The 10,794-nt window shown below is 49.0% G+C and overlaps 1 protein-coding gene across 1 annotated transcript; it reads right to left on the bottom strand.

Moving 5' to 3' along the window:
- Window positions 1–1,654: 1,654 nt before the first annotated feature.
- Window positions 1,655–6,916, bottom strand: ACTC1 (actin alpha cardiac muscle 1). Its single transcript, XM_032856906.1, has 7 exons — window positions 6,785–6,916; window positions 6,070–6,220; window positions 4,620–4,944; window positions 3,826–3,987; window positions 3,479–3,670; window positions 2,484–2,665; window positions 1,655–1,983 (listed from the first exon to the last, which is right to left on the bottom strand). The coding sequence occupies exons 2-7, from the start codon at window positions 6,196–6,198 to the stop codon at window positions 1,840–1,842; spliced, it is 1,134 nt and encodes a 377-aa protein (XP_032712797.1). The 5' UTR covers window positions 6,199–6,220; window positions 6,785–6,916; the 3' UTR covers window positions 1,655–1,839.
- Between the last annotated feature and the right edge of the window lie 3,878 nt (window positions 6,917–10,794).

The following is a 10,794-nucleotide window of genomic DNA, read 5'->3' as shown; positions in this document are numbered from 1 at the left end:
CTCTTGGGGCATCAAGCCCAACATGTAGGAAAATCTTATGTTAGTTTGATCAGGCTACTATAACGTAATAGCACAGCCTCTAAACTCCGAACTCCTGAAGCCCAGAAAATGTGCTTTGATTTATCTTTGTGTCCCCTGCTCCTACCACTGTGCTTGGCCCAGAGTCAGGGATCAAGAGATACTTTTGGGATGAATAATATAAAGGCACAATTATGATCCTGAATAATAACATTGGCAACTTTACTAAAGATGTCTGATGAGCCCCAAATACTCCAAATTTTGAACCCAGACTCCCAAAAGGTATGTGATAAAATGCCCCAAGACCATGACTAAAGCTTTGTGTCTTTATGTTTATGTTTATAACTTTACGAGTATAGCTGAAGACTGAAGTTCTATGACTAAAGATGGTTTGAGAAGCACCATTAGATTCGATGTCAGAAAATCTGGCTTTCTATCTTGGGTATCCCACAAGCTGTATGACATTGAACCACTTGCTTCATCTGTCTTGATTCCCTCACCAATAGATAAAAGTTTAATTACATCCATTCAAATGCTCCAACAGTTCATGAACAATTAACTTGAAAATGAAAAATTTTAGAGCTTCCACAATCAGGTGGAAATTTACCAGCGCAAATTGATTTCCTAAGTCATCAGCTCCCACCAGCCTGCCCTGTGACTTGTTTGATGGCTTCTGCCCTATTTCCCTCTGCTGAAATTTCCTGCCTGCTCTTCTCACCTCTGTAATTCTTAACCATTCTTCAAGACCCAGACCCATGCCCATCTCCTGGAAGCTTCCCAGATCGCACACATTGGGAGCTCACTGTAGAGGATGTGAGCCCTTCAGGGACAGAGTACAACTGATTCTTTTGGACGCTGCCCCCAGCAGCCCCCAAACCCCACCTCAGCATACTTTGTAGAGAGTCCAGCATGGAATAAAGGGAATATTGTGGCTTCCCACTCCCCTTCACCTCTTGGCAGACTTCACAGCCTTCACTGCACTCAACCCCACAGCCCAAGATTTCAAAGATATGAACAGCTCAAAGACCTCTGTCGCACAAGTTAGTTACTGATGAAGCAAAAATATCTGGCGCCTGTTTCCTCACAGTTATTCCGAACATGCACAGTGGTCTTGATCTATTTTGGGAATATTCGGAATGGGACATGGCTGGACCTAAGGGTCAGCTGGCTTCCATATTTCACCATGGAAACGCATAGCCCTCAGGACAAGTGAGGAGTCTAGAATTGAAAATTGAAACTAACTTATTTAAAATAATCTTTGACCTTCTCATTACTAATATGTACGTTTCTACAAAGTTCCTACAAAGCGATGAAACAACTGAAACATATGCTGCAACAACTTTCACTGTCATTCACAGCAACTAATCCCAAAGAATTGTGAAATCTGCTTTTGTGTGTCTCACCGAAGCAGAGTTAAAGCTAATCTACTTTTCAGATGTGACATATATTCATGATTCCATCCCAAAGTGTAAAACTGATACTTAGTGTGGTATCTCCCGGCTAAATGTCACACCAATTCATCTGACGTGCTTTGTGGTACTGATGTTACAGTGCTCCTGGGGGCAAAGCCACCAGTATAGGAATTCACAGACTGAAGTAAGCCCACCCCATGCCTCCCAGAAAAAGAAAGGAGAGGCTTTTGTACATTGCAAGTCCTGGTCTGGTTTATTTATATAAAGCAATAAATATTAGAAGCACAAATAAATTGCACATGTGTAAACAAACTGTACAATGATTGATGAGAGATAAGGGAGGGTGGTTCGGAAGACTCCAAGAAGCGTAGTACTGTCATCCTGAATGTAGACTACGAGAGAAGGCACCTTAGAAGCATTTGCGATGGACAATGGAGGGGCCTGCCTCATCGTACTCTTGCTTGCTGATCCACATCTGCTGGAAGGTGGACAGGGAGGCCAGGATGGAGCCCCCAATCCAGACAGAGTACTTACGCTCGGGGGGAGCGATAATCTGCGGAAGGAAAACAAAAGCTTCGGGTGAACTCTGACACTCGTGGCAATGAATCAAGCAACATGTTGGAGAGAGTCACAGAAGAAAACATGAGATCGGAACTCATTGTAACGTGAGATATTTCCTACCAAAAATTAATACGGCGGAATCAAGTTTTATGCATTTTCTCCTGTCTCATTCTGTCCATTATCAAAGACTCTACAAAACAGAATTGCCCCACTTCTCTGAAGTAGAGTATACTGCGGCAACAAGCTAAATGCGTGATGGAGGCTAGCCCAAAAGTTGGAGACTTTTAAATGTGTTCAGAGATTTAGGGTATTTTTTTTCTTCCAAGATCTATTATTATCCACTGCTTGAAAACGTTTTTCAAGTCTCTTCTCTTGGGAAAAGTGCTAGAAAAGCTAAGAAGTAAAGTGTAGAGGAGACGGGAAAGCACAGTGTGAGTTCCGCGTGCAGTCCTGAGACCCGCTTTGCCTCTCCCACCCACAGGCACTCTTCACCTTGATCTTCATGGTGCTGGGAGCCAAGGCAGTAATTTCCTTTTGCATGCGATCAGCAATACCAGGGTACATGGTGGTACCTCCAGAGAGGACATTGTTGGCATACAGGTCCTTGCGGATATCAATGTCACACTTCATGATGCTATTATAAGTGGTTTCATGGATGCCAGCAGATTCCATACCTAGAAATCAGTTAAAAAAAAAAAAAAAAAAAGAAAGAAATCACAGTGCACTCGGGCCAGGGACCCAGGGGCGGAGGGAAGAAAACAGGATTCCTTTGTGTTCATACACTGTCGCCCATTTATCTCTGAAACATATGTTCTTCTTTAAGATATAGTGCAAGGTGTGTGCGGAACAGGTGTCTCTAACACTGCTGACAGTTCATCCCCAGCAGACTATGAAGACACAAACCACTGCGTTCAGCACCTGTTTGGAGTGAACACTTGAACACATGCATCAGATGTACGGAGATACGTTAGAAAGGGTGAGGCACAGATTAGAGTTAGATTAATGCAATTTTTATTTATGGGCTAAAATCAGATCCTGTCAAGCTTCCTCTTAGTAATCATTCCTGAGGCAAGATGGTCGGTAAAATACTAGGGTCCAGTTATTACCAAGAGTCTGACTATGGTTGTGTTTAATGATGAGTGACTTCAGAGGAAGTCCAGCTACTGGGTAATGGACTAACTGCAGTAAGTCAGCACTTCTGAGGAATCATTCCTTTCCTGCAGATACAGATCAATTACTATTCTGTCTCGTTCTTTATTTTGACACAACGTCAGCGTGTCATCTTTTGTCATATCACTACAACAGAACAGGATGGCCATCCCTTTTATGAGCCATCAGGGTCTGAGGCTGAGCGGGGCGGGACTCTAAGCTCTGACTTCTTTCAACACAAGAGACCCTTAATCCTTCTTGATGAGAATCGATTTTACTCCAGGGGGCCCCTAGATATCCAGGGAAGAGCCATGTCCCTGCGCCAGACTACCACTCACCGATGAAGGAGGGCTGGAATAGTGTCTCGGGGCAGCGAAAGCGCTCGTTGCCAATAGTGATGACTTGGCCATCGGGCAGCTCATAGCTCTTCTCCAGAGAGGAGGAAGAGGCAGCTGTGGCCATTTCATTCTCAAAATCCAGGGCAACATAGCACAGCTTCTCTTTAATGTCACGGACAATTTCACGTTCAGCTGCAGAAATAAAGGGTAGCAGAGTCAAGCTCTGAAGAATGAAGTCAACTCTGGGGGCGTAGGTGGATTCTCTGGTGGAGGGAAAAAGCAGACACGATACCGCGGCCAATCACACACACACACACACACACACACACACACACATGTGCACGCACCGGTGGTGACAAAGGAGTAGCCACGCTCAGTGAGGATCTTCATGAGGTAGTCAGTGAGATCCCGGCCAGCCAGATCCAGACGCATGATGGCATGGGGCAGAGCATAGCCCTCATAGATGGGAACGTTGTGAGTTACACCATCTCCAGAATCCAGGACGATGCCTGTCAGAAGAAACAGACAGGAGCCAAGTAAATCCCCGAAAACACCACTGCTTTAGTGATGTCAAAGCCCACTTCCAATCTTGGCTAAAAGATACTCGCACTGGGCATGGATCCAGATCAAATTAGATTCCTTACACACAAAGAATAAAAATGAGCATAACGGAGGCTCAATCGGAAGCCAGCAACAGCTCACCCTTTTAAATATTATAGTAGAGAAATTTCCCCAGGACATTTGCAAATGACCATCCCTTTCATCAGCCATTAGCACATTATGGGAGCATCCGGGCGTGTTCTTCTTGCCTCCCACGTTCTTTTTTGACTCAGACGCTGTAGGGAATGTCGGTTCTCCTTAGGGACAGGTGCCCAGGGGCGGTGTTAGTATGGAACACATACTAGCGACGGCTACACTGCAAGTTCATACGTCATGTGGAACCTTAATATGTGGCCTCACATACTTTAGGAAAGGTAAGGCTCTAACTCCCATGTGCTTTCAACTCTTAGAAATGCCTGTGATCTGAAGCTATTGTTACCTCCCTCTCTTCTCAGGGACACCTTTCCCAGGGAGCATGAGACTTCGGAATGTGACTTAGGAATGTGGTGAATCAGTGACTGTCCCCACAGCCCAGTCATACCTGTAGTACGGCCAGAAGCGTACAGGGACAGCACTGCCTGGATGGCCACATACATGGCAGGGACATTGAAGGTCTCAAACATGATCTGGGTCATCTTCTCACGGTTGGCCTTAGGGTTCAGTGGGGCCTCCGTGAGCAGAGTGGGGTGTTCCTCAGGGGCCACGCGGAGCTCGTTGTAGAAAGTGTGGTGCCAGATCTTCTCCATGTCATCCCAGTTGGTGATGATGCCATGCTCGATGGGGTACTTCAGAGTCAGGATACCTCGCTTGCTCTGGGCCTCATCTCCTACGTAGGAGTCCTTCTGACCCATACCCACCATGACGCCCTGTAAGAAGAAAAAGATGGGGAAATCAAGCTTCCACTATTTTAGGAATGTAACCAATGCCTTAGAAATGTACATCTAATTGCCCAAGTCAAGGAACATCTTATAGATACCAGAAATAATAAAGAAATAGAATCTTATCCAGTTTAGAAATATTTAAAATCAATCTAGTACCTTCCATCTCCCCCCAGACACTCCCCAGGTACAATTCTGTTCTTTAATCTCTAACTGGGGAAAGAGGAATGAAGCTATTTCACCAAAGAAGTATGGCCTCACCTCATTTTAAAAATACCATAATGCCTTCATTAAATTATTAAATTCATCCCCCATGTCAACCGGAATATAAATGACTACACTGTGGAATGACTGAATTAATGACACATTGTATTTCTCCTAAGAAAAGATTTTGACATTCATCAAGTGAACATAAAAAGATGGGCTGCTATGCCATTATCCCTCTGCCCCAGAAATCCAGATGGCCCAGCACTGTCCAAGGGAGACCATCGGCCACCAGCACGACGCACACAGCTCTCCTCCCTGGCAGCCTGTCCGGCGGAGTCAGAGAGCATTGACATTTCTTTTAATAAACAGGGTGGTATGTCACTATCACCATGGCACTTGCTGCTTCTGTCACGGCTGGCTTCTAAAAATGCAACAGCCAGGAAGCAGAGAGATTTAAGTCCTTCGGAAGCCCAGCGAGCTGGCTGTGAACAAGAAGGAGGAATGTGGGTTGGGTCCTGGTTGGTTGAGAGGAGTTACAGTGTTACAAGTCTTGAGCAGGACTGACAAGGGAGGTTAGAAACTGAAGGTGTAAGGGTCAGAGAAGACAGTAATAAAAATGTGGGGCAGGAGTGGAGGAGGGAAGCTGCTTGCTTTTCCACACAGGGGTCGGACCCCTGGAGGGCTGTGTCCCTGAGAAGTAGAAGGGGGATGAGTGTAAGTGGTTGGTGGCATGCTGCTGGTGGTGTGAGTATTGCTTGTCTGGGCTTGAATTTCAGGCTAATCCTTCCTTTCCTAGTTTGACCTGAGCAGTTCATGGAACAGGACGGCCAGGTGAGACATTTCCTAGACGGCTGGACTGAGGAGGTAGCAGGCAGGAGTGGGGCCCAGGACAGGCGGGAAGTTTACCTGGTGGCGCGGGCGGCCCACGATGGAGGGGAAGACAGCCCGGGGCGCGTCATCCCCCGCGAAGCCGGCCTTCACTAGCCCAGAGCCGTTGTCGCACACCAGAGCGGTGGTCTCCTCGTCGTCGCACATCCTGGCACAGCTTCGGCGGGGTCTGCAGGTGGACAGCAGGGCAGCCTGCGCTCAGTGCCCGCGGTGGCGCTGGCCTTCTCGCGCCCCGAGGAGGGGACAGAGCAGGGGAGGGAACGCCTGCCGTCTCCCTTCCCCTCGGCGCAGAAGAAGCAGGGTGGGAAGAGGCTGCGGAGACCGAGGCCGACGTGCGTGGTGAAGGGGAGAGGGACTCACCCAAGTTCCCTAGCCAGGAGTCACCCTCTGCCCCGGGGTGCAAGGAGGTCCTCCTCAGCCCTTCACGGCTTTGCCTTTCCACAAACTGAGAGCCCACCTGGGCCTCAACCACACCCCCATGCCCCAGCTCCAGCTGGAGGGAAACGCGCATGAGAGCAGGGACCCCAAATGCCCGGGGCGGGCGGCCGCAGGGCTCGCGATCTGCGCGCTCCTCTCCTGGGACCGCCCAGTACCAAACAAGTTAGAACCACATGGAGAAGCGTGGTCTCTTTTTCAAAGAAGTGGCGGCGCGGCCGGCTCGGGGCTACGGGCTCCGGGCGGGCTGCGGCCGGGTGCGGCGCCGGGCGGGGCGGGCGGGCGGGCGCTGACTCACCGTCCGCGGGTCGGGCTCGGCTCGGCTCGGGCAGCAGGCGCTGGGTGCCCGGCGCGGGGCGCGCCGCTTTATAGTGCGATGACGGACGGGGTCAGTTGCAGCGGCCGGGGGCAGGGGTGGGGGGCCTGGCCGGCCACCTTGCCTTATTTGGTCGCCTTCGCACCACTGAGGAGCGCCGAGGCCATTCATGGAGCCAAGGGCAAGGGAGAGGATCAGCCAGGGGGCTCCCAGACCATGTAAGGAAGGGGAGGGGGCAACCAAGGGGATGGCCAAATAGGGAGCTAGGGAGGGGCAGGTGGTGAAGGGTAGGGGGCAGGGGAAGACTCAGTGACGCCAGCTCACCTCCTCCCCCTTCTTGGATGGAGGTGCACCTTGGGTGTGCTGTGGGTTTGTTCCTCACAGCCCCGCCAGCCCTAAGACAATAAGCCACATACAAGCCAGAAGGCTTGGCCCTCTGCCCTCTGCTGAGGGGTCCTGACAGCTGGACCAAGGCGGCAGGGGAGCTATAGCAGCTTCTCATCTTCCAGGACTGGGAGCTGGATGAGTAGAGTCCTGGCAGCCCTCCTGGACCCCAAGGGCACCACAGCAGCCCATTTGGGAGGGGGTGGACAGAAAAGGGGGCTCCTGGGACAGGTCACCCTTCTGGTCTAATCCTCACCAGCTTGGATGACTTTACTCAGGCTGCTGGGGCTGTGCTCCTCTGGGTCAGAAAGCAGAGATTAACCAAGGCCACCTTGATCCCCAGCTCATGGGTGGCTTAGGGTCTGGCTAAGAAAGAGGCTGAGAAGAATTGGAGTGAGAACCTGGCCAAGTCTTGCTGGAGAGGGGGCCAGGTTTAACTCCAGCACGGATACCAGGTAGCTTTCCTCCAGCTGCCAAGGCTTTGCTCAAACTCAGACTCCTGTCTCCAGGCCAGGAAAGGATGTCCCCCTGCTGCCAAAGTGAATGAAGGACCACATGCCAAAAGCAGCTTGTGCACTTGCTGGTGAATAGATGAACATCTGTAAACTGGGGGGCAGAGGCCTTTTTTCCAAGTGGAGACAAGACTGAAAGAGCAATATTCTGGTCAAGAAGATAACAGCAGCTTCCACCCAATGAACGCATCACAGGACAGCAGAGTTAGGAAAACAGAGTCTGGCCGCCCCACCCCTGCGTCCTGAACTACGGAATGGGAATTGGCGAGATGCCCAGTTGATTCATCTATACATTAGAGTGTGAGAAGCAGGGGCATAAATGATACCAGCTCCTTCGTGGAAACAGATCTAGAAGGATCTTGGGACTTCAGAGAAGGGGGCAGAAAGAGGACATGAACTGGGGAGAGGGGAAAGGAACAGAGAGACTTAAGGACACAGATCACTGGTTTGCTCTAGGGTGCCCCATATTCTCTGTTCTTGACTGGCACTTTGATTTTTTAATGCTTGTGTTTTCCCTCCCGCTCACACCAGTTAAAAATAGAAAACTGGGCACAGGCATTCATCTCTAGAGTGGTCTTGGATTGATATGCTGAGGAGGTCTACTGATTAGATACTCGTCCAGACTGGGGAATGTTGGGCCCTCCCCGCTGAGCTCCACAACCATGTTTGGGTTGGTCTGGAGAAGAAACTGTGGGGATAGCCAGGTGATGGAGCCCGGAGAGGGGTTTGATGGGGGTCATGCCCTGCCACCCAGAAGGCCTTTTAGAAAGAAAATGCCCATTGACAGGATGCAAAGAGCAGAGCTGCCTCAGCTCATGTGGATGTGGAAGAGCCAAGAAAAAGGAGAAATGGGACCAGGGTACAGCCAGACAGCTCTGAGTTCAAGTCCTGCTTCTATCGCTTACAGTGCATTTGGTTTTGGGCAAGTCGCTTCCCTTCTCTGAGCCTCAATATTCACCTCCGAAAAAGGACACAATAACAATAACTCTTTTCTGGCAGGGGTCATTACTTATCAAAATAATTAGGGGCAAGTGATAGCATCCACATAGAAGATATAAAACAAATTGCCACTATTACAATTCAGCAACTCAGATACTCTTGGAAGCAGTGGTAGCTTTCTCTTTTGAAGAACTAGGTCAATTTCATTCATTTATTGACTCAGCAAATATTTATGGGACAAGAACTGGGCTAGTCACAGGAATACAGTGATAAATAAAGCTGAGCCAGGCAATTACAGAGAAGTCAGGGCCACTTATGGGGCATGCTGGGATGAAAAAGGAGAGAATCACGGGGACAGTCATGAAAAGAGGGATCAGAGAAACCCTTCTTGAAGAATATCATTTTGTCGTCGTTAAAGTGGAGTAGGACTGAAATTCATGAACATTTGCGTGGAGAAAAGTTCCGACCTGGGAGTGGCAGGTGGCAGACTGCCACGTTCGCTGCCATTTGCGCAAAGGGAGCTCCTTGGAATACCCGGTGGATCACTGAACACCGAAACTATTGACCTGGATCCTCAGCAGATATTTCCAGGGTTCAGGAGGTAAATTCCAGCCCACCCACCTTGGAATCAGCCTGCCCTGGTGGAGATGGGCAGGTCGGTGGAGCACAGAGACCAGTTTTATAAGACAATCTCATCCTTTAAAATATTTTTAGAACAGTTTTCTTTCTTTCCCACCTAAAACCAAATGTATTTTCATATGCATTCCACTTATGGTAAGAAAGAACACTTTTTCCCCTTAAGGCTGTATGATAGTTCAATATTTGTTAATGGTACTACTGCCCACATTCTACCTTTTTAAACTCTGAACCCTATTTTATATATTTTTAAAATACAAGTTGTTGGGAAAGTAAGAGGCAATGACTATTTTCATTTGATACAGTCTTTGAGGGATCCATTTAATTTGAAAATTAAGATTGGCTTCTGTCACGTTGACTTAAGTATGTAAAAATGACTTATCCTCTGTGGTGTAGTCTAGATCGTCCTTTTTTTTTTAATTTTTAAAAAAATTTTAAAGAACTTATAATTTACCCTCTTAACCATTTAAAATTGTATAGTTCAGTCTTATGTACATTCACATTAGTGTGCAACCAATCTCCCAATTGCATTTTTTGATGCAATTTTTGAAAAAAGTGACTTCAAAAGCCAGGAGAGGCTGCATCCCGCACTTGGAAAAAGACTGGTCTGTATCTTCTGAGGCAGGGAACCAGTGGGCCTCTTTTGCCAGAGGTCACAGAAATGAGCAAAGGGAAGAGGGAGGAGTCAAATCCAGGCCTCTGTTCTGACCACCACCCAAAATGCTTTCCAGTCACCTCACACTGCTGCTTCTTAGAGTAGAATGCTAGAACCACTTGCCACCAGATGACCGGGCTGCCTAATAGGAATTCAACTTCCCAGGTTCCACCTTGGAAGACCGAGAATCTGCGTTTAAAGTAAGTCACCACCCCTCTTCCCCAGGTGATTCATGGAGGAAGAAACTTGGCAGCCCTGCCTGACTGTTTCTGCTCCTACCCACGGAGCTCTGCTAAATGCTGCCCAAGCTGCCAGTCCTGGCCAGGGGCCAGGTTGGCTGACCTTGAGCATCCTGGTGGGATGGCAAAGCTGGGGTATGTCCCCATAGCTCTCAAGGGCCCTTGAGGCCCTTCTGGGCAGGGACAGGCCATGAGGGAGACGTGCAGGGCAAGCTGAAGGAACAGAAGGTGGGACAGTTCCCGCTGCCCTTGCCTCGAGGGAAGCCTGTTTTGTCCACCATCTGCTGGGATCTGGAAGGGAGCGGCCAGCCTCCTCCCGGCACTGAGGGGATTAGCAGTCACTTATCTCAGCTGTTCCTCCATTGGAGGTGTCACAGTATTTACAGAGAAGCCAGAAACAGCCTGAGCCACACTTAATTCCTCCCCATGAGCCCTCCCCATCTCCTCGGTGGCCTCTCCTACATTCCTCGGTCTGGGAGGGCAGGAGAGGCTCTTTCTACACCAGACCAGGGGTGGGGGAGCCGGCCTTCTGAAACATTTCTATTTTCTTTCCCCGGCACATTTGTTCACTCCCACTGCCCTCTGGCTGGAGCTTGGTTTCAGTTTTCATTAAAAGAAGAAAGTGAC

Source organism: Lontra canadensis, unplaced genomic scaffold, assembly GCF_010015895.1.
Source record: "Lontra canadensis isolate GAN:19392208 unplaced genomic scaffold, GSC_riverotter_1.0 scaffold12, whole genome shotgun sequence".
Taxonomy (NCBI): domain Eukaryota; kingdom Metazoa; phylum Chordata; class Mammalia; order Carnivora; family Mustelidae; genus Lontra; species Lontra canadensis.
Note: the sequence above shows the minus strand (reverse complement) of the source record. Positions and strands in the feature narration are given on the sequence as shown.